The sequence below is a fragment of the Schistocerca americana genome, chromosome 4 (genome assembly GCF_021461395.2).
Source record: "Schistocerca americana isolate TAMUIC-IGC-003095 chromosome 4, iqSchAmer2.1, whole genome shotgun sequence".
Taxonomy (NCBI): domain Eukaryota; kingdom Metazoa; phylum Arthropoda; class Insecta; order Orthoptera; family Acrididae; genus Schistocerca; species Schistocerca americana.
This window is the reverse complement of record NC_060122.1, coordinates 599,677,477-599,701,750: the sequence shown is the minus strand read 5'-3', so window position 1 is coordinate 599,701,750 and position 24,274 is coordinate 599,677,477. Positions and strand designations below refer to the sequence as shown.

The following is a 24,274-nucleotide window of genomic DNA, read 5'->3' as shown; positions in this document are numbered from 1 at the left end:
ACTGCGTATGATAGAAGTTGTTCTGAACGAGAGTTAGGCGAAAATTTTTCTCCGTTTGAAAATCTTTGCGGCCGCTTCTTTAGTACATCAAATTCTGCACAGAAATTAATCTTAGATTTAAAAATCTAGTCAGTTGCCGTCTTCATTTCTGACTGTATCACTATTAGACATAAGAATAATACACATATAAACATGACACTATATGTATATTCTTCCACATTTGCTGTTGTCTCACCCTAGTTTCGTAGTTTATTAGGCAGGCAGGATTTAAATGAGATAGCAGCAAACACGAAAGAATACATGGCCAAATGTTTACATTCGTATTCTTTCTTATGGTGAAGAGAATACTGCATGTGATTCACATTTCGTCAGGTTCGTATTAGCAACCATCTCTTCTCACAGGCACGAAAAAATTCAGAATGTAGACTTGGCCATATTGACAAACATCCCAAACAGTCTTGCCAGTCGGATTTTCGTAGTACATTGAAATTCTGCTACATTCGAAGATGAACAATACGGAATTTGTATTTACTTCGTTGGATGATGTATTAAAATGCAGTGGTCTAAACTCGGGGCGGAGAAAAAAAAGCTCGTCTTTCACCCCTTTTTTTTTTACGCAGAGGTTTTGGCGGCAGTATTTATCTTTGTGCCTACAAAGCATGCCTGTGTACCGCTACATATATTCGACGGCAGAAGTTAGTTGTGGCGGCACCTACCAACATTTTTCAGAGCTTCCGCCTGCTTTGCACTCGATTGTAAGCTACAGGCGGTTTTTTGGATTACAAAAACCGGAAAAAAAGTGCGACTTAGATTCGAGTAAACACGGTAAGTGTGAACTGCAGAGGAACCATGTAGATGTAGATGCAAAGGTGGGAGACTAAGTTTAATTTGTTTCTTTCAAGATACTGAGGCATAAAGTTTTCAGTCAGCAGAAGAACTCTACTTGTTCATTCATGACATAGTAAGAAGCGAGAAGCTGTACTGCTGGTTCACAAGGAGACCTTACGGACTGATCTTCTTAAGTCTTCTACATGCTTCTAAGATTTGAAGCTCAGTTCTCAGACATCAGGTTCTTAAAACAGTAAAACTATTTAAAAAAATGAATCATATATTTTTCAATATTATTTCAATTTCATATAAGTACAGACTAAAAATACATAAAGTGTTGCTATTAGTGATAATAGGACCATCAGTGCCAAGCACCAAGTGCAGACAACTTTGTTACAACATTCTAAATGTTTTATACTTAACAGCTCCTGTAAATCTTAAACAATCAGTTTTTTCCAAGTCCGTCAAACTGCTTTAGGAAAGGTAATGCTCATGGACTGACCTTCAGATTGTATGAGTATGAAGAGAATTGAGGAAGGCCAGTTTGTAAGGTCCTCTTGTCAGTGTAAAATAGGGAAGATCTTGTGATAATTGGACTTAACTGGCGTAACCTCGCCAAAAAAATGTCATAAATTTTACCGTTGCCCCAGTTGCTAAGTTTGTTTTGTTTGTGCTAGGCCTCCATGTTGTCCCTCTTTTTTCTGTTCGTGTGTAGCTCTCTCTCTCTCTTTTTTTTTTTTCCAAAATCAGCTAGTAATATTAAATAATTAAAATATTTCTCTCTTTTGTCATTAAAAACACTCTTTTGCATTAGTTTGGAGTGACTAATGCTTATCAGATGATGTCAGTGCTCGTCACACATTGCATTTGTATCCAAGACCATTCACATTTCTAGTTACAAAATCTTTGTTTTCAACCTCATTTGTTTAAGTTTGGATTAATTGCCTCTTCTGTTCGCTCTAGTATTGACTGTGTTTTTAATATGTCATCAGTAAATATTAATAACAAAATGTGAATAAGTAAACTGTACCAAATGTTGTTATTTTCTAGGTATATCAACTTTGGCAGTACAAGTTTTATTTCACCCCCTCTTACCACTGATTCCTGATCTCCCACTCCACACCCCTGTCCTTCACATGATGTACAGCTTTTTTAAATTGTTTGTCAGAGGACACAGAGGCCACAGTTGGTAGATAATGTTGATGAATGTATATGAATGGTAGTAGTAGTAGTAGAGGGGTTTTGGGGGCGCACGACAGCAAGGTCTTCAGCGCCCGTGCAGTATCACAGTGAGACGGGTGTCAAGAAAAAAAAACGCTCAGAACATTGACATAAAATGGAACATAAAACACGGGGAACAATCATTGAAAAAATGTGCTCACCCACACCGAAGCGTGGGATGAAGCAGGGCGTCAGCAGTAAAACATGGACAACACAGGAAGAAAATGGGAGAGGGAGCTAAAACAATGTAGCAGATGGAAGTGGCTGGCTGACCGCAAGGAAAAAAAAGGGGGAGGAGTCAGCCACTCTGCAACACACTAAAACCTCCAGCCTAAAAGTTTAGGCCAGAGTCCAGACACATCACAGAACTTAAAAACCCTAGACACACACGTCTCATCAGCTAAAACACAAGGCAGATCCCCATCAACTTGTGCTTCTGCCCTTGCATCACGGTATAAAAGGCAGTCTGTTAAAATGTGCCGGACAGAGATGTGCACACCACAAGCGTCACAAAACGGAGGATCCTCCCGCCGTAATAAATAGCTATGCGTCACAGGACAGTGCCCAATCCGCAGACGTGTGAGGGCCACCTCTTCCCGCCTGAGCAACCGGCAGGAGGAACGCCACGGCCGAGTGGTTGACTTTACCGACCGCAGTTTATTGGCCGACACTGCCAGCCATTCGTCCTCCCACAACTCCATGCACTTCCTGTGGAGTGCAGCGATGACTGACTGCAAGGGGATAGGACACTGGACCACATCATGCTCTCTGCAGGCCTCCTTGGCAGCCCGATCAGCCTGTTCATTGCCCCATATGCCGACATGACCAGGCACCCAGCAGAAGGATACCTCTTTACCCCGCTGTTGGAGCAAGTACAGTTGGCTATGTATCAGCTGGACCATCTCTTCAGTCGGGTACAGGTTCTGCAGCGATTGTAAGGCACTAAGAGAATCGGAGCAGAGAAGAAATCGATCGCCCCGAACACGATGCATCTGCTCCAGTGCCGTCAGGATCGCGTGGAGCTCCGCTGCGAAAACGGTATATTCAGCAGGGAGGCGAATCCGGGTAACATGGTCAGGGAACACCACAGAACAGCCACGGAAATTCTCCTGTTTGGAGCCATCAGTGTAAACCACAGTGAAACCGTGATGCACATCTAAAATGTTAAAAAAAAAGTGACTGGAATGTAAAATCTGGCGTGCCATCCTTCTTAAAACGAGTCAAATCTAAAATCAGTTTGGGTCTCCGGAGGAGCCAAGGTGGAGATCTGCTCCAACCGCGACGTAAAACACGAAGACCAGCCATAGACATTGCAGCGAGGCAATCCTGTGCGCGAATCCCATAGGGCTGCGTCGCACGTTGCCGGTTATGAAATAACCGTGCCAGAGGAGGCTGAGCAACGGTATGGTATGCAGGTGTGTATGGTGTGGACAAAGTTTTATACGCCTGGCGTACCGTAAGTAGCCGTCGCCGCATATGAAGTGGCGGTTCACCAGCCTCTGCACAGAGGCTTGGTATGGGGCTAGTTCGGAATGCCCCAGTGGCCAACCGCAGCCCTTCATGGTGGACAACGTCCAAAATCTTTAAGTACGAAGGCCTCGCAGACCCATACACCGTGAACCCATAATCGAGCCGAGATCGTACAAACGCCCTGTAAAACTGGAGCAGACAAGTCCTGGCAGCTCCCCATGTACTGTGGCTAAGACATTTTAAAATGCTTAAAGCCTGAAGCGACCGCCGTTTCAGGTCTTTAAGATGAGGTAACCACGTGAGCCTCGAGTCAAAAATGAGCCCCAGAAATCTCACCGTGTCTTTAAAACAAAGAATAGTGTCCCTCAAGCGCAACTCAGGAAAGGTTAAAATCGAACGAGAACGGTTAAAAAGAACACATACAGACTTCTCGGTGGAAAACTTAAATCCACTCTTCAGCGCCCAGTCATCCAAACGCCTAATCGTAAGTTGCAACTGACGAGTTGTCGTTGCAAGGCTTGAAGAAGAGCAGAACAAAGAGAAATCATCCACAAACAAAGAACACTGGACAGGACTTTTCACCATGGACGTAATGCGATTAATAGCGATGGCAAACAGAGTCACACTTAAAACGCTACCCTGAGGGACACCGTTCTCCTGCTCAAAGCGATCAGACAGGACGTTACCAATTCGGTATCTAAAATATCGTGGCGAGAGGAAAGATTGAATAAAAAGAGGAAGACAACCACGAAAACCCCATTCGTGAAGCTGCTCCAGGATGAGACGCCGCCAAGTGGTATCGTAGGCCTTCTCAATGTCGAAAAATACACCTATAAGGTGATGACGGCGTAGGAAAGCTTGTTGGATAGCCGCCTCCAGGAGGGCAAGGTTATCGAAGGTGGAACGAAACCTCCTGAAACCACACTGATAGCGACTAAGTAGTTGCCGGGATTCTAACATCCAGACAAGGCGGCGGTTGACCATCCGCTCCAAGGTCTTCCCTATGCAACTAGTGAGGGCAATACTACGGTAGCTACTTGGGCTCGAGCGGTCTTTCCCAGGTTTTAAAAAAGGGATTAAAACTGCCTCACGCCACGCGTCAGGAAAGTGACCCGACGCCCAAATGGCATTAAAAAGTGCGAGGAGGATTTCTTTGTTGCACATTGTGAGGTGCCATAGCATACTGTAATGGATCCTGTCGTGACCAGGGGAAGTGTCACGAGCTCCAGACAATGCAGAATCCAGCTCCCACATAGAAAAAGGGCAGTTGTAAACTTCATGAGAGGTGGGCTGGAAGTTCAGACTACACCTCTCAGCAACCGCTCTATGGCGCTGGAAACCTGGATCCTGACTGGTTGTGGCAGTAACTGACGCAAAATATGCTGCCATAGTCTGGGCAATGTCTCGCGGATCTGTGTGGAGAGTGCCGTTATTCATTACAGCAGCTATGGGGCACCTCCCTCCTCTGCCAGAAATTCTCCTAATGGTCTCCCACACAATGGAACTTTTGGTGGAACGATTAATGGTGTTCAGGAACTTTTGCCACGACCTCTTCTTGCTCTCACGAATAATGCGGCGACATCTCGCCCTCGCCACCCGAAAGGCTGCAAGATTCTCAGCAGTCGGCCGACACTTGAACCGCCGCAGAGCCGCACGCCTGGTCCTGATTGCAGAGCGGCATTCGTCACTCCACCAAGGCACAGGTGGCCTTTTCCGGTGGCCTGTGGACTGTGGAATGGATGCCGCAGCAGCATGGTGGACCGTTTTGGTAATATGATCCACCCACACCTCAACATTCGCACAGTGTTCGAATTGGGCCAACTGGCTATAAAGTGTCCAGTCAGCTCCACTGAGTACCCATCGTGGTGGTCTCCTTTCGAGGCCCACGCCATCTGGCAGGTGAATCCAGATTGGGAAATGATCACTGCCGTGCAAGTCAGCGACCACTTCCCAGTGAGCACTAGCAGCAAGAGCTGGAGAGCAAAGCGAGAGATCAATGGCAGAGAACGACCCAGTCGCCGTGCAGAAATGAGTACTCTGTCCTCCATTGAGCAAGTAGGCACAGGATGACAGGAGAAGCCTCTCAATTGCTCTACCCCTGGGACAGGTAATTGCAGAGCCCCAAAGCACATTGTGGGCATTAAAATCACCACAAATAATGAATGGCTGGGGGAGCTGTGTAAGAAGGTCGGTGAGGGCCGCTTCATCAAGAGCATCATGTGGGGGCAAGTAAAGTGAACATACAGTCAATGGATGACGCACGTGCACGGACACAGCGACGGCCTGTAGAGTCGTCGTAAGTGAGAGAGGCGAGGAATGGTAGTCCGTCCTGACGAAAATACCTACACCTCCTCTAGCTCTCTCTCCACGCAGGTCGTCCTTTTTGTGGAGTGTATAGCCTCGTATCGCAGGGGAGTATGATGGATGGAAATACGTCTCCTGGAGACAGAGACACAGTGGTCTACCCTGAGAAAGTAGACGAAGTTCCTCCACATGCGTCCTGAACCCTTGCAAGTTCCACTGGAGTATGGGAGCCATCTATTTTGGGGGTAGCACCTTCATCCTGTCTCTCCGACGGCATCACCATATGAATGGTGAGTTACCTGTTGTGATGTGCCATAACACATTTTACAATGAAAAATTGTCAGTCAGGCCACCTGCTTGCTGCCTGACATCAATATTTCTCCCCAAGGCTGTCAAACATGTTCCTTTCATCAAAGATATGACTGACAACAGTGACATGTTGATTAGTGACTTAGCTTCATTTACATTAAAAATGTATATCTAACTGGAACTAAAGCCTGATACGCTCCCCGCATCTCAGCTATTACAGCTCATCTCGGGTACTGCTAATCTTTACAACTGATTCCTGTAATTTTGTCAAACCCTGAGAAATTGGTATCCTTGTACAGAAAGGTACTCCAGAGAGTAAGCTAGCATGAAGCCGAGGATGCTCCCTTTAAGTACATGTAACACTGGTCTCTATACTTAGTTATTAGTGACAACTGACAGTCTTTTTTGTTCTGGAACACTGCAAAAATTGTCTGCAGCCAAGGTATGTTGCAGCTCATTGCCCCCCTCAAAATTGGAGATTGCGTACTGAAAATGAAATCTTTGCAAATGACACTCATCACACGGTAATTTAATGTTGTCTATGGAAATGAGCTTGGCCCTTGCAATGTATGATTATTTTAATCACAATACTATAGCTTTTACATATACATATTGTTGTTAAAGGAACTATTCATATATCTGACTTAAAATTTCCAGATTTTTGTCAATTTGCATAACTTCTGTTACTGCAGGAATGGCAAATAACTTGATAAAATTATGTAAATCCAGTGCAACTGTAAGAGAGTGAAATATTGCACTGGAGCACCAGAAGACTAGTGAAATGCAGGAAGATCAGCAGAGGATCAATGATGGATACAATAGCTGGCATCCATCAGGCACTCATAAAAACAAATGTTCCCTTTACTACATTACTTTCATGTAAGGAACAGTTTCTTTCCCACTATAAAGATTGTCCTCTGAAACACTGTCCTTAAACATCAACTGAAACCCTGACTGTATTCCAACATGATAAGAAACATGAGATATGAATCAAGCAATAAAAATGTCCTGTGGCTGCTTGCACTTTTGTGTTTATATCTCATGTCAACATGGAGTGAGTTATGCGGTATTGTTTCTTTGATGACAACATATACTTAACAAGCAACTCTGAAGTAAAGAGGAGTGTGGACAGGCTGTATGTTAATATCACTTAGTGAAAACTACAGTTCTCTGGCAGAGCTATCCAGGCATCATGTTTTTGAGGAGTACTAGCCCAGCAACCTAGCCAGGAGAATTTCTGTGAAGCTTGGAAGGTAGGGAAGAGATCCTGGTAAAATTGAGGCTGTCAAGGCAAGCTATGAAGACAATCAACTACTGCATTGCCCGCAAAAGACATCTGTTTGTGTTTGTGTCCCTGGCTGTAGAGTTCCAGTCCAAGAGCAGCAGTTCTCAGTTTGTATACAGTTTAATTTAGTGGTAGTCTTACGTAGCAAATAGTAGCGGTTTACCTGTTTTAGTAGTTGTTAGAGTTGTGAGTTTTCTGTTCATTTTTGTGAAGTTGGTTAAATTTGTAGTATAATTTAGTGCTGCAGTTGTCACTAGTGTCACCTTATTTACTTGATTCTGTGACCTATTTGCATTTGCTGTGAACTGGTGTTGGTGAAAGGCTCAGTGTTTTCTAGTAGTTTGCATTTGTGTATTTAATAAGTTTGGCAGTGCAAATCCTCATCTAAAAGACAACAGGGCTCATTTTCATCATCTCCTTCTTCTTCTTCTTCTTCTTCTTCTTCTTCTTCCCCGTTGCTTCATTTGAATTTTAGTAGTAGGATGAATAGGTTCTGTACATGCTACATGCAGACACAGGAGAAGCTGGCCACAGTTCATGAACAGCTGAAGGTACTGCTGGCCACAGTCAGCTGTCTGCAGCCTGCTGCCTCAGGATGTAGCACTGATGGAGAAAGTGATGCATTGCACGGTACACATAAGAGGACGCTTGTTTTGCCCAAAGGCTCTGCTTCTGAGGCCCTTCCAATGTGCATGGCCTGGGGAACCACACTCACTGCAGAGTGAGTGGCAAGTTGTATCACGTTCGCTTCACTCTCCCCTCTCCCATTCACCCTGCAAGTCAACAAGTGGCCACTTCATGAGCAGGGTCCAAGTAGGCACACAGGGGACTGGTATGCTAGTTATCGAGAGCTCCAGTGTTATTAGGGCACATTATGGAGCCCATTACTGAAATAGCTTCAGGGCTGGAAGTGAGTCCATTGTGTGCTCAGTATGTATGCCTGGGGAGAGGGGGCTTCCAAGACGTGGGGGCAGTCTACCTCTCAGTGGCTGTGGAGTGTCCTGGGGACAGTGATAAAAGTTGCAGCTCATGTCGGCACCAGTGACACCTGTCATTTGGGTCTGATACCATCCACAGTTCATACAGGTGAGCTGGCCTCATTCATGCAGTATAAGCTGAGCTCACAATTTGCAGTATCATACCCAGAATTGATCGAGGTTCTTTGGTTTGAAGCTGGGTGGAGGGTCCCAACCAGAGGCTACATTGATTCAGTGACTGTTTTGACTGCTGGACGTGCATTTTGAGGTGGAGAATTGTAGGCTACTCCTTGATAGATCAAAGACACTTCAAATGTCAGAATTCTAGCAGTAAAATGACAAAAGTATTAGTAACCAAGTCGCTGAATTTACACCCCTCCTGAAAATTTATTGAACCGAGAGCTGGAGTGAACCCAAAAGAGAAAGCTCTGAACTATTTAACGAGGCCTGGAACATAGATTGAAAAGACAGATTACATGCATTGAAACGGAGTATTTATCCCAAGGAACAAAAATACTGGGTATATTGATCAAAATTGAGTCTGGCTGTGAAGTTATCTGGACACAAGTAATTAGCTTAGACCAACTCAAGTTAGAATCATTCAGAGTAAGTCTACAATAAGTAGTACAGAAGTACCCCGATCATGTAGTGTTAGTTGGAGGCAACTATAACCTACCAAGTATAGACTACGATGTTAATTGCAGTTGGTATGGACAAACATTTGTGTGAAGCAGTTTTGAACACAGTTTTCCAAAATTCTCTTGAGCATCTAGTTTGACAACCCACACACAATGGAAATATTTTAGACTTCGTGGCTATAAAAACGCCTGATCTTATCAACAGTTTCAATATAGATGCAGGGACTGGTAATCGTGATGTTGTCATAGTGATGATGGTAACGAAAGTTTTTAAGTCTTCAAGAAGGCTAGAGTGTTTTTATGCGGGAAGGAGAAGATGAGCAGTTCTTAGCATCGTACTTTGGCACTGCATGGACACCATGTAGTTCCAGTATGGTGCTATGAGCAATATATTGTGTAGCGCGATGTTATTGTTTCCAAAGTTTTGTTCATCCCTTTGTGTGCAGCTATATTTAACTAAATCTTGTTGAAGATTCGGCACAATAGAACAAACAAACCCTTTTAGGTGTGCCATCTGACTGAAAACAATGTAAGAGATACTCAGGAGTTTCTCTCAAAGAAAAGCTGTACAAAATCCTATTCCTTAATCACCTAGTCCTCTCCCAGTATTGCATTCATCTATAACTTACAGCTGTTCCTTTCATAATACTGAAGTTGACAGAACTTAGTTTTCTTTGGGGAATCTTGTCATTTATAACTGTATCTGTCAAGAGGCCAAAGTTAAAAAAAATAAATTATCCCCCCCCCTCTCTCTCTCTCTCTCTCTCATATATATCCTTCTCCCCCCCACTCCCCTCTCTTGTCCACATCAACACTCTGGCTACCACCTTACTCTCTTCTTTTCATATAAAATGAATAAAATTACTTATAACAAGGGTGAGGTCATGAGGATTTCAGCTATTCGACACTACACTCAAATTAAGTGCCAATCAACTATTCATTGCTGATTCTTTTGCATGAGACAAAAGCACTTAATGTTACTGCACAAATTACATTTATCTCATTCTTTCTCCTTTGTATAATTGCATTTAAAGACTTTAAATAAGGAGCAAAATGTACATGTTTACATTTAAGTAGGTGTGAGGTATCTTGACAACTAGTTGTTAGGATAATTTCAGTGGCCAGCAGTTTGTCATTTCACCGAGACAGAATGACTGGCCAGTACTCATCTTCGAAAGTTGAATTTCCAGTAATATCAGTAGAAACATTTTAAAGTGAACAGCTATTCCTGCTTTCAGAACTATTAGCATATCCATCAGGGAGGAAAGAGGGATAGGTTGGTGAAGATTAGAAAGGAGCAACAGATCACTCAGATTCCAGGATGAGACACACACATGTTGTAAGGAAGAGGGGTTTCCCCTAAGCTCTGTTACACACCTAACACAGGAGTTCCCAGTAACCAGCATTCCCACACTTTGCACTGGTTAAGGCCTGTCAGAAACATGAGCCCTGGTCCCAACAGACAAGACTTTTGTACTGGCTCAGGTTTAATCTTAGCAGTGGGTAGCACCTTGGACAAGTTGCTAAGGTTGTAAGTGGATAGTTGAGCATTCAGTATCCAAGTTCACCTTCAGCCCAGAGAGTTGCAACTCAGTCACTGGTCATTCCTCCCCCTGGCTCTCCTCCTTCCTGTAACAGAACTGCTCTCGTAGGTTATTCTTATGTACCTCCTCCATTTGCAATTCTCAGATACCTAAAAATATCCCCACCCTGTAATCCTTCTATTCCTACTAACCCCCCCCCCTCTCACCCACCCTCCTTGTTGCAAACATGCTATCTCCTCTCCCTCTCCCCTCCTTCCCTCTCCCCTCCTTCCCTCTCCCCTCCTTCCCTCTCCCCTCCTTCCCTCTCCCCTCCTTCCCTCTCCCCTCCTTCCCTCTCCCCTCCTTCCCTCTCCCCTCCTTCCCTCTCCCCTCCTTCCCTCTCCCCTCCTTCCCTCTCCCCTCCTTCCCTCTCCCCTCCTTCCCTCTCCCTCTCCCCTCCTTCCCTCTCCCTCTCCCCTCCTTCCCTCTCCCTCTCCCCTCCTTCCCTCTCCCTCTCCCCTCCTTCCCTCTCCCCTCCTTCCCTCTCCCTCTCCCCTCCTTCCCTCTCCCTCTCCCCTCCTTCCCTCTCCCTCTCCCCTCCTTCCCTCTCCCTCTCCCCTCCTTCCCTCTCCCTCTCCCCTCCTTCCCTCTCCCTCTCCCCTCCTTCCCTCTCCCTCTCCCCTCCTTCCCTCTCCCTCTCCCCTCCTTCCCTCTCCCTCTCCCCTCCTTCCCTCTCCCTCTCCCCTCCTTCCCTCTCCCTCTCCCCTCCTTCCCTCTCACTCTCCCCTCCTTCCCTCTCACTCTCCCCTCCTTCCCTCTCACTCTCCCCTCCTTCCCTCTCACTCTCCCCTCCTTCCCTCTCACACACACCCTTCCTGATATTCCTATTCCATTCTATGGACTTGACCTGACTGACTTCTTCCTGCTACTTCTACTCCCCTCTGTGGACTTCCTCCTATCATTTCTAATCCTTTCTGTGTATTTTCTCCTCCATTTGTCATTGTCCTGTTCCACCCCATATGTTTCTTCCGTGTGTATCTTCCTAGCTTTTTCAAAGTGCTACTACTACTGTGCACATTCTACTCTTGTTCATGCACACTCAATTGCTTGCTGTCCCACTTCTAATGAAATAATTGTGTGTGTTACTTGAGTCATTAAAATCATACAGTTTCTGACAACATAATTTAAATTTTGTCTTTTCCAAACAACACACTACACTGATGTTCTTCTTCTGGAAATGTTCCTCAGTGTGTTATTCAAAATGGCTGCATGCATTAAAAGACTTTCACCCCTCGTAAAAATTTCATGTTTTTAGGAAACGAAGATTCCCACCAAAGTTAAAATTATTGTCAGAGGAGGAATACTATGAACAGGGTGTTCGTGAAACAAAGAAAGCTCTTGAGGAACTCAGAGGATACTGCTCCAGTCCGGAGTGTGATACATGGAAGACAGTTCTCAAACTGAAAAATCCAGTGAGGTAAAAAAACAGATGCAATAATTATTATTTACATTGTCCCAGATAGAGCAAAACTATAGGAGTACCAATAAATAAATGGAAAAAGTTAGCCCTAAACCATTTCATTCTAACGGTTCACTTTGTGGAGTTCAGTGTACAGGGAAAATGGAACATCGGTTTCAAATCAGTTCCATATAATTACAGTTCGTGCATTTTTCTGTCAAGATATGTGAAAATAAAGATGATCACTAATAGACTAATTAATAGCCCACACATAATTTATGAGAGAAATTACACACACACACACACACACACACACACACACACACACACACACAATGCTAATGAAATACACACATTTCATACACAGCAGTAACCAAACACTACTGGATACGTTCTCACAAGACGCAATTGCAGTTGCCCTATTCACAAGGCGCAGCTTACATTAGATAAACTTCTCACAACTTTGCACGAAGCTAAAGTCTTAAAGGCTGTAATTCGTTGTGACTGGGTCACAATAGCCACAAATACACTCCTGGAAATGGAAAAAAGAACACATAGACACCGGTGTGTCAGACCCACCATACTTGCTCCGGGCACTGCGAGAGGGCTGTACAAGCAATGATCACACGCACGGCACAGCGGACACACCAGGAACTGCGGTGTTGGCCGTCGAATGGCGCTAGCTGCGCAGCATTTGTGCACCGCCGCCGTCAGTGTCAGCCAGTTTGCCGTGGCATACGGAGCTACATCGCAGTCTTTAACACTGGTAGCATGCCGCGACAGCGTGGACGTGAACCGTATGTGCAGTTGACGGACTTTGAGCGAGGGCGTATAGTGGGCATGCGGGAGGCCGGGTGGACGTACCGCCGAATTGCTCAACACGTGGGGCGTGAGGTCTCCACAGTACATCGATGTTGTCGCCAGTGGTCGGCGGAAGGTGCATGTGCCCATCGACCTGGGACCGGACCGCAGCGACGCACAGATGCACGCCAAGACCGTAGGATCCTACGCACCGCCACTTCCCAGCAAATTAGGGACACTGTTGCTCCTGGGGTATCGGCGAGGACCATTCACAACCGTCTCCATGAAGCTGGGCTACGGTCCCGCACACCGTTAGGCCGTCTTCCGCTCACGCCCCAACATCGTGCAGCCCGCCTCCAGTGGTGTCGCGACAGGCGTGAATGGAGGGACGAATGGAGACGTGTCGTCTTCAGCAATGAGAGTCGCTTCTGCCTTGGTGCCAATGATGGTCGTATGCGTGTTTGGCGCCGTGCAGGTGAGCGCCACAATCAGGACTGCATACGACCGAGGCACACAGGGCCAACACCCGGCATCATGGTGTGGGGAGCCATCTCCTACACTGGCCGTACACCACTGGTGATCGTCGAGGGGACACTGAATAGCGCACGGTACATCCAAACCGTCATCGAACCCATCGTTCTACCATTCCTAGACCGGCAAGGGAACTTGCTGTTCCAACAGGACAATGCACATCCGCATGTATCCCGTGCCTCCCAACGTGCTCTAGAAGGTGTAAGTCAACTACCCTGGCCAGCAAGATCTCCGGATCTGTCCCCCATTGAGCATGTTTGGGACTGGATGAAGCGTCGTCTCACGCGGTCTGCACGTCCAGCACGAACGCTGGTCCAACTGAGGCGCCAGGTGGAAATGGCATGGCAAGCCGTTCCACAGGACTACATCCAGCATCTCTACGATCGTCTCCATGGGAGAATAGCAGCCTGCATCGCTGCGAAAGGTGGATATACACTGTACTAGTGCCGACATTGTGCATGCTCTGTTGCCTGTGTCTATGTGCCTGTGGTTCTGTCAGTGTGATCATGTGATGTATCTGACCCCAGGAATGTGTCAATAAAGTTTCTCCTTCCTGGGACAATGAATTCACGGTGTTCTTATTTCAATTTCCAGGAGTGTATAACTACTTTATGCAGTGTTGTGGTGTAGCACAATGTTTAACTCATTAACCTGATGTGTGGAAGGAAGTAGGCTTGAATCTTGTCAAATGTAGTTTTTTTTTAAAAAAAAACCTAAGCAAAAGAGTTTGATTATTATTTTATTCAGTTAATTGGTTTAAATGCAATTTTTCTAATGTCTAATTCTCTGTTATGTCAATGTTTCATTGTACTGACTTTTTGCATTTGGACTCTGCTTATGTTGTCTGTAATCTGCAGACTAGCTTCAGCAAGGACTGCTCATCGGTTGATAATGCAGCAGCTTGTGTGGACAGTGTGAGGATAGTTTCACATAACCAGTGATAATAAGGAAGTTTGTTACATTCAAGGCTACAGAACGCCTTGTCTGCCACAATTCAGTCATTGGTCACTTACAGTCAATAGGCTTGCATTTCCAACATACTCACAGTATCCAGTTTCAACATTGTTCCTCATTACACATTAACACTATTTGTGAAGTGACCCACCATGTTTGTATGTCACCTATAACCAAGCGGTAGCCAGTAGCCAATATGGCAACACTGTAGCAGTAAGTGCAGACATTGACATTTCTTCTTTGCAGGCTACGTCTCCATTGTACTGATCTGTCCAGTCAAAGGAAATACTTTGAAGGTTCATATAGTCTGTTTAGTGTTGTCTCTGTACTTCTCTCGGTTCTTTTTATTGCTGTTATGATGGTGCAACAAGTTGGTTACATTGCATTTAAATGTTCCTAGCAAATTTATGGCTGTTTAGCCCCCCACCCTTACACTTCGTCAAATCTTAGAAAATATGACAAGGTACTAACTATTACAGGGAACAAAGAAAAGACCAATTATTGCAGGGCTATTATTAAAAAAAAATACACTCTTGTAATAAACATATCCTTCATTCGAAACTGAAAGTAATGCTTGGTGTCGTCGTCATTGTACCAGTCTGCCTCTTAGGGTGGTTCGGGATATTTTATTAAACTTTTCATGTTGTCCTGCAAATCAACAGTAGCTCTTCTGTTTTCATAAGTAGAATGTCAGAAAGAATTGCAGGAACTGCTCTTTTTTGTGTAGTAGAAATGAGTGCCATGACTTGTACAGTTTATATTTGGAGATGCTAAAAATTTGAAATTTCTGTAGACAACACAACATCCTTGCTTGTAGTTATAATAGTTCATATTTCATAGTGTGGGAAGGTACAGAAACTGTGGAAGCAGGAAGTCCAGGTAAAGGAAAACACCTTGACTATTAAAATTATTTATTATTCTTTAAACAGTGGAAAGTCAATGTTCGAATATCAGAAATGTAGGAAAAGATATATGGCTACTTAGAGTAAAGATAAAATGTGAAGTTACAGGCAGACACAATAAAGACACTTAAACGTAAGTTTTTGGCCACAGCCTGTCATATGAAATAGAAGCAGCAATCTAGAGGGAGTGGAGTGGGAACAGGAGGGGATAGCAGTCTATGGGGGAGGGGGGAGGAGGAGGAGGAGGAGGAGGAGGAGGAGGAGGAGAAGTGCTGTCTGGCAGTGTTGGCAGTGTATGCAGTGTCTAGATTGCCAACAGGTGCAGCTTCAGGAGATTGTGGGGCAGGGAGTTGGAGAAAATGGAGCAAAAAAGGAGAGAAGCAGGGAAAGATAGGCGGGTGAGTTGGCAGAGGGCGGCAAACAAAAAGGGTGGGAGATGAGAATGGGGAGAGGGTGATAGGACAGTGTGTTCGGAGACCGTTGGGTGGAGGTTGTGGGGACAGTATGTTACTGTAGGTTGAGGAAAGGGTACTTACGGGAACGGAGAATGCTTTGCAAGGATAACTCTCATCTGTGCCGTTCAGAAAAGCTGGTGGTGGTGGGGGGGGGATCCAGATAATGACTTGGGTAATGAAGCAGCCACTGAAATAGAGTATGTTATGTTCAGCTGCTCATTGTCCCACAGGCTTGTCTACTTTGCTGTTGGCCACAGTTTAGTGGTGGCTGTTCATCCTGGTGGACATCTGGTTGGTAGTAATATCAATATAAAAAGCTGTGCAATTATTGCAGCAGAGGTGGTATATGACGTGGCTGCTCACAGGAGGCTCAGCGCCTGATGCAGTGGGATAAACCAGGAAGTGCCTGGTGTGTGGATTGGGCATGTCTTGCACATGGGTCGTCCACAGGGATATGATCCTTGTGCAAGGGTTTGGGAGTGGCATAAGGATGGACTAGGATGTTGTGCAGATTGGGTGGGCAACAGAACACCACTTCAGGAGGGGTTGGAAGGATCTCGTGTAGAATGTCGCTCACTTCTGGTAATCGAAGCCCAGATACGGTTAAGTTGTTCCAGTCTGAGATGGTACTGGGTGACGAAGGGGGCACTCATTTGTGGCTGGTTTTTGGGAGTGGTGGGAGGATTGGGGGTGTGAGGGAAAATGGCATGGGAGATCTCTTTGCAAACTAGGTCTGGGGGATAATGTCTGTCTGTGTAGGTCTCGGTAAGACACTCAGCACACATCGTCTGCAATTACAACAACTCCCTTACCCAGTACGCTGAGGTTCTCATCAGGGCCTTCACAGACAGGCACTATTCTGCAGACCTACTTTGCAAACAGATCTTCTATGCTGCTTCCCACACCTAACCAATCCTCCCAACACCCCCCAAGAACCAGCCACAAAGGTGTTCCCCCCTTTCCACAAAGGTGTTCCCCCTTTGTCACCCAGTACCACCCCAGACTGGAACAGCTGAACCTCTTCCTTTCCCAGGGCTTTGATTAGCTATCATGGGAACACTGTACCCAAGATCCTTCCACCCCTCCTAAAAGAAGTTTTTCGTCACCCACCCAACCTCATCATCATCTTAGTCCATCCCTATGCCACTCCCAATCTCAAACCCTTGCCACAAGGTTCATATCGCTGTGGAAGACTAAAATGCAAGATCTGCTTTCCACCCATCCAGCACTTCCTATTCCAGTTCTGTCACAGGTTTGTCTTATCCCATCAGGAGCTGGTCCACCTGTGAAAGCATGGCACTTACCAGCTCTGCTGCAAGCATTGCACAACTTTCTATATTGGTACGACTACCAACCAGCTGTCCACCAGGATGAATGGCCACCGCCAAACTGTGGGTAAGAGTAATGTAGACCACCCTAAAGTAGACCACACTGTGGCACAACTGCAGCTGAACATAACTTGCTTGATTTCAGTGGCTCCTTCATTTTTCAAGTCATCTGCATCTTCCCCTCCACCATCAGCTTTTCTAACTGCACAGATGGGAGTTATCTTTGCAACAAATTCTCTGCTCCCATTATTATACTGGCCTCAACCTATGGTAACATACTGTCCCCAAACCCTCCACCTAACCATTTCTAAACCCTCTGCCCTATCACCTACCCATTCTCATCTCCCACACTCTTTGTTTGCCACCCTCTGCCAACTCACCCACCCATTTTTTCCCCTGCTCCTCTCCCTCTTCACTCTGTTTTACCCACATTCCTGCTCGACATGCTCCTGTCACTATGCCTGTTCGCAGTCTCTCTCTGCACTCTCTGCCGGACAGCGCTCCTCTCTCTCCCCACCCATAAACTGCTGTACCCTCCCCTTCCCCTCTCTTTCAAGATTGTCGTTTCCATTCTGGTACGAGCTGCCATAGTTGTCGGACGTGTGTGTGAGATGTGCTTGCTTGTGTGACTGACTGTTGTGTGTGTCTCTTTTTCTGATGAGGCTGTGGCCGATAGCTTATTTCTAAGTGTCTTTTAATTGTGCCTGTCTATAACTTAAGGGTTATCTTTATTACTCCATACAAATGTAATCCGCCAGTTCCAGCACACATGCCAATTTTCATGCATTTTTGTCATATTGAATCATATTTAATATTGCACATGTCATTTGCAAGTGCTGATATTTCTTAAAATGAACATTTTTTTTGGTGTGACTGGCTTACGAACTATTCATTCTTGCTCACTTCATTCTGACAAAAGCAGTTGAAAATGGCCTTGCATGCTGAAATTGTCAGGTTTTATTTGTAAAATGTAGGAAAGACGAAGTTTAGGATGCTGGATTCCTTGACCAGGTTTTCCTTCATCAATATAAAAATGATTTCAGCATGTACAAAAACAATATTTTTTTATTTATTTATTTACGTTCTTTTTCATCAGAATTTTTTAACTTCACATTTACCCATCGTAACTGCTGGTTTCATTAATTTGTGGCGGAGTACTGTATCTTAATAATGGGGTGTGCGGCTTCTTTACAGTTCATTATGTAAATCTTCGGTATTTGTGAACTGTTTTTGGTATAAGTTTGATCAGCGGCTAGGGAGGACACTCATTGTTTTCTCCAGCAACCATAGAATGTCAGAGCTAAATAATTATCTGCTGTTCATAATTTCTTTCTCTGTTATTGTTTAAAATATTGTCTATTAAAGTTGTCAGTAGTAAATGGGGTATGTTTACTATAGTTCTCTGTGTTGTAGTTTGTTCTTTATGTTCCATGTGTAGTTGTAGTAACACAGATTTAGGTCATTACAAGCTGAGTACTAAGAGGCATATGATTCTCTGTTCCAGATTTGCAGAATTCATGAAAGGAGACTCACATTTAAGTGATGATGAAATGGTTCAGTATGAAGTAGAATCCAGACATTCTACTGCCGACTATGACTACTCTGATGAAGAGGAAGAAGACTGACATTTGCTCTAAAGGGCAGCAAATATGTATTGGTTACTAATGTAATTACTCAGGAGAAATTGATGACTGTGCCAAAAAACTGAATAATTATTTTTATTCTTGGCAATGGACATTGTACCATTGTAGTAATTATAATCTCTGTGAGATGTGGGTTTTTAGAATATCAGATTTTGAATTTTGAATATTGATTAGTGTCTTTATGATTCAGAATGATTTTAATAAAATTTATATGATAAAATATGATGCCACATTATATCTTTATCGTTTTTGTCTTTAAAGTAACTGGTGGGTAAGAAACAAGAAGTTGATTAGACTCTTAGTTGAGAGGGAGAGAAACACTGTCTCAATAAATCAGAGATATTATTTACATAAGGATTCTGAAGTAAGAATGATCAGCAACAACTGAGATTAAAATTGCAAAGTTCATTTAACAAACTGCTGGTAACAGTCATGTCAAAGGAGGTATTTAAAAGATGGTTATAAAGCATTATGAGAATATTCTTTTGTCTCCTTTACAACCATTTACATGTTTAACCCTTTCATGACCTGCAGGATATATCTCTCCAATATCACTTAATCATGCATCATGACCATGGGGCAATACAACCCCAAATCTAAAATGGGGTGCCATCTACTGCTTGAAATTGTTAGACTTGTTCCTGTCAAACAGCTTTATTCTGCTGAAAGTTGTTTGCTGCATTGTATATGTTTGATCACTCGTGTAAAAGGTCTTGCATATTTTTCAACATTTAATAAGCAAGGTAAAGATATTATTATTTATTAGTAAATATTTCTTGGGCTTTCAGTATGGTTTCACCACAGATTCAACACTTTGGCTTTCTCTCTTTCAGTGTGTGATACTATATTGCCTGTCTCAATAGTTTCATAAATAATAATCATTCATCGTACAGCATGGTGTACCAGCGCAATTGCAGACCTTATTTCTGTCTTCTGTTTAGAAATGTCTTGTCTGAATGAGGAAGAACTTCTCAAATATCAGTTTTCACTTACAATAACGAAGAATTTTTGTAGAAAAAAGGTAGTTATGGAGCTGTAAGTGAACTCTCTCCCCTTGATGTATCCGATCATTCGATATCTCTTACGGTGTTGACTGAGCCATGCAGGGATTGTCACTGCAACAGTTGTCAATGTTTGAATGGAGACGGCAGAAAATAAAGTTCTTGTGTGCGCAGAAAAAGATAATGGGCCGAACTTATCAGTGAAACTGAAAGTGAAGTTACTGTGCATGCGGAACAAGAAAATGGGGCCAAACATGCCAAAGAATCTGAAACTAAATGGAGCGATGATTTAACTTATTTTGAAAACTTATCAGCATCTCCTGATGCAAGTGCCAATATCGATTTTGGTTTTTGACAGCTTGATAAATATGAAAATTTTTACAGTTTTTTTTTTTGTGATGGCTGGCTGCATAAGATCAATAATGAGACTAACTTATATGCTGATAAAGATGTGAAAAAATCATGAGATGTAAAAGGGTAAGACAGGTTAGTCACAATTGGAAAGACACTGTCGTTGAAAAAACAAAACATCTTATTACCATTTATATCATAATGGGATACATAGGCTAGCCAAGCAATGTCACTACTGGTCCTCTGACCTACTATTAGAAGTATGTATGTAAATGAATTTTCTCAGTTACTGAGTAAAACCAGGTTCAAAAGACTGACTGAAAACACTGATTGCAATGACAGGTAGCAGTACCAAAGGTGAAACTGGCTATGACTGACTACACAAATTGCGGCCAATATGTACACTCTGATAAATGTGCAAAAGAAGTATACAATCTGTCATGCATTATGGCTGTTGACGAGAGTATGGCCCAATTCAAAGGCCGTTCTTCAATAAACCAGTATTTGCCAATGAAGCCGACAAGATGAGGCTACAAAATTGGTGTTTTGGACATTCAAAAACAAGTTTCATAAATGATATTGAGTTGTACAGTGGCAATGAGGACACATCAGTAGTTGTTCAGTTCAGGTAAAAATGTTGCTCTCCAGGTTACTCAATCATACATGCAGTCTCACCAACTGTGTTAGATAACTTCTTCACCTCGTACAGTTGGATGAAGGCACTGACTGGAAGAGGACATAATGGGGTTGGAATAGTGAGGAAGAATAGGAACTTACTTCCAGATATAATCAAGAAACAAGACAAACTAAAATGGGATAGTTTATGTTCAAAACAAAGAGATTTGTGCCAGCAATAAACTTGCAAGGCAACAAGGCTGTGACAGTACCGAGTACTTACCATAGCCCAAAAAATTTAACTTTTGTCAAAAGGAAATACAAAGGTGGTATTTCATCATAGGTCCTCTGCCCTGTAGCAGTTGCAGGGTGTATTATTTAAGGGATTGTAGATTGCATTGATTCTTTAGTGAGAAATATGCAATTGGAAGGCGATCTGCAGAGTGGTGGCATTGGGAGTGGTGACATTGCCTTTTATTTTTCATAATTGAACTGGTAATTGTTAACAGTTTTATAATGTGTAATTGTAAAAATGGAGGAGGTCTTAGCCAGTTATCTTTTCGTCTTTGGCTCATCAGACAACTAACACCAGGTCGTGAAATCAAATGAAGAGGAAAACCAAACTTTCTAACAAGAAACAAGTGAGGTGTGAATAATGTAGCAGATGAACTTTGCCTTCAAACTGTTAGATATTTCCAAGCAATAGGCCCAAGGAAATGCTTTGGATTCTGCAGCACAAAGGAGGAGGAAGCAAAAATCAACATGACATGCATACATTGCAAAGTTCGTCCATGTGTCCATGATTGCTTGGAAAAATTTCGTGAAAGTAAAGGTTCCTGTCATCACCATCATCAAAAATTGACAATACAGCCCTTGTATTTGAATAAACTTGTCATAAAATTTATTTTGTGTGTGTGTGTATGTGTGTGTGTGTGTGTGTGTGTGTGTGTGTGTGTGTATAAAAAAATTCTGCTGAAATTAAATGTTCTCCCTTATGCTTACCAAAAACTCCCACTCCAATGGGACATACAAGTCCCACATAAAATATTTTAAAAAATACATAACAATCATAAACTTTCCATACATTCCACTTAAGAAGCTATTCCTTGAAAAAAAATACAAAACAAAAATGTAAAAAAATTGAGCAAAAATTAGTTCGATCATAAAAGGGTTGATTTATGTTACTATACAGATGACATTGCTCAGTGCACACAAAAATATTTGACTGGCTCCTTGTATTATTTGTGTCCTTTTTCCCATTTGACATCTTGGTTAACCCATATTCCAGTGAATTTGGTAGTGCTTGGATACTCCAAGTGTTTTCTCTTAAACAGTTCTATAACAGTTGTGTAGTTGTGTGAAAAGTTGTGTTTTGTTTATGCAAACAGAATTTAATATTCTATTGGTGTGTGTGTTAAAGGGTGCTATCGTATCTACAAACTGTAATCACAGAATAGGCTCTGACATGCATCATTTCTGATTGCTATTGATGCACACCAGTGTTTCCAGGTGTATAACATGTATACAGCCTTCTTTCACAATTCATAAATCAAGTCTTAGCTATGATTAAATTATGCTCCGTGCAAAATTTTTCCAGGCAGCTTCCTCTTTACCTTTTTAAATTTTTTAACCTACCTGCCCTATTAAGAAATCTAACATTCAACACTCAGTGGAATGCCAGTTTTGTTTCTCCTGATGGCATCCTTCTGAGTAGTCCGTGCTTGGAGATCGAAATGGGGGCTGTTGTACCTCCAGAATATTTTAGTCAAGAGGACGCAGTCGTCATTTAATCATACAGTAGAGCTACATGCTCTCTGTAGAAATTATGGCTGTAGTTTCCCCTTGCTGTCAGCCATTCGCAATACCAGCACAGCAAGGCCATTTTGGTTGATGTTACAAATCAAATCATCCAGATCACCCCCGTGACTACTTAAAAGGCTGCTGTTCCTCTTCATGAACCACATGTTTGTCTGGCCTCTTCTGTTGTGGTTGCACTTACGGGACAGCTAACTGTATCACTGAGACATGTAAGTCTCACCACCAAAGTCAAGGTCCATGGTCCATGGGGGGTGATGGGGAGATTAAAATTTATTTACATAAATTTGAAAAATAAAAAGTCAAAGACTCACGTCATTTGTGATAAATAAGATTCTTTCACCAAAAAATTTTAAGCTGCCTTATTTTGAAAATAGGTCAAGTAGGACACGTCTCACAGAGGAACTAGATTCATGTTTTCATGTGAACCTAGGATTTTCACAGAGTTAGATTTGTAATTTAGAATGATTTTATCAGGATGGAAATTATGGGGAAAAAAGTATAACAAATCAGTACCAAAACACATTTCTTATCCTGACATCACGTTTTAAATGGCTTTGATGTACCATACACAAATGTTCCTACAGTGTAGGAAATTTTCTAGGGCATATACATACAAATTATGTACAAATCAGCAGAATTTTCCCCTGTGGTGTCGGGGGCTGGAATAATCTGCATCCTTTTCTTGCCTGTCATTATTATACGATTAATAGGAGTCTCTCTCTCTGTTGGGTCAAGTTTTTTCCTTGGCTGTTCAGATTTTGGGTATTTGCTCTTTTCACTTTTTTAGAAGCTGTTTCCCCCTCACCTTTTTTTAGATTTTTAAATTCTGATCCCCTTTTTGTGGTTGACCTCCACTTGCCAAATTTTACAGAAGTGTGGGCCGTTCCATGAAGGTTTCCTTGCTGTGGTGCATTAACCCTCTACTGTGCACCGTTATCTTTTGCAACTACCAATCAAGTGGATCTACCTCTGCACCGAAAATCCAGTGTGGTAGCCAGTCCATCATGATGGCTTTGTCATGTAATCTCTGTGGTAGCCCTCTGACAGTGCAGGGATCACACTGCTGATGTCTGAGTTGTATCCTGCCTGTGTCAGGCAAGGAGTAGGTTCCTGTCCACTTTGGGGTACCAGAGTTCCGGGCAACAGCTAGTGTGCCAGGTGGCCTTTGTCATGGCGGGTGGCGTCCATAGGGAGATCCTCCGATCAGAATGATTGGCATCAGGACAGATGATCCCCAAGGAAACGAATCAAAATTAATGGTGGCCGTATCAACACGCCCTCCCATCAGTCAGGAACAGTGGTTTTAATGCAAGGTTTACAATCCTACAGCATTTCTGTCATTGACAATGCATAAAGACGGGAGCCTGGCAGGGAGAAATGAAAGTGGACAGTCGGCTGAATTCTTGGTTTGTTTCTGCACTGACAGTGGCTCTTTCGGCTCTTTCACTACAATGAAGCCCATGTTTTTTGATGAAAATATGGAAGAACAGTTTGTAGAGGTTGTGGCAATAGAGATGAAAAATGGCCCTTTGCTGATTAAAATATCGCACACCAACCAATCATGGGCACTTCAGGCCTGTGTCAAGTGAGGAGATATACCAGTCACCATTCTTCCTCATAACAAGCTCAACAAAAATCTTCCATCAGGACCTAGCACTACAAACTGATGAAGTGCTGTGTACTAATATGGTGTGACTTGGAGCCTGTTCTGTTCACTGCATGCAGAAGGGACCTAAGGATAATAGAGTGGGCGCTGGAGCTTTTACCCTAGCTCCGACAGCAAATTTTTATCTGAGGAGGTTAAGGTCATTGTTTGTAGGTGTGATATGAGGCCTTACTTTCCTCCTCCAATGAGATGTTT

The 24,274-nt window shown here is 43.3% G+C and overlaps 1 protein-coding gene across 1 annotated transcript in view; it reads left to right on the top strand.

Annotated features, from left to right (window-relative positions):
• Nucleotides 1-19,075, top strand: part of LOC124613125 (nuclear envelope integral membrane protein 1a) — a 115,689-nt gene extending 96,614 nt beyond the window's left edge. The window contains exons 7-8 of the mRNA XM_047141741.1: nt 11,871-12,032; nt 18,490-19,075. Of these exons, the coding sequence (XP_046997697.1) occupies nt 11,871-12,032; nt 18,490-18,610 (283 nt within the window). The 3' untranslated portion in view covers nt 18,611-19,075. The remainder of the gene's footprint in view (nt 1-11,870; nt 12,033-18,489) is intronic.
• The last annotated feature ends 5,199 nt before the right edge of the window (nt 19,076-24,274 follow it).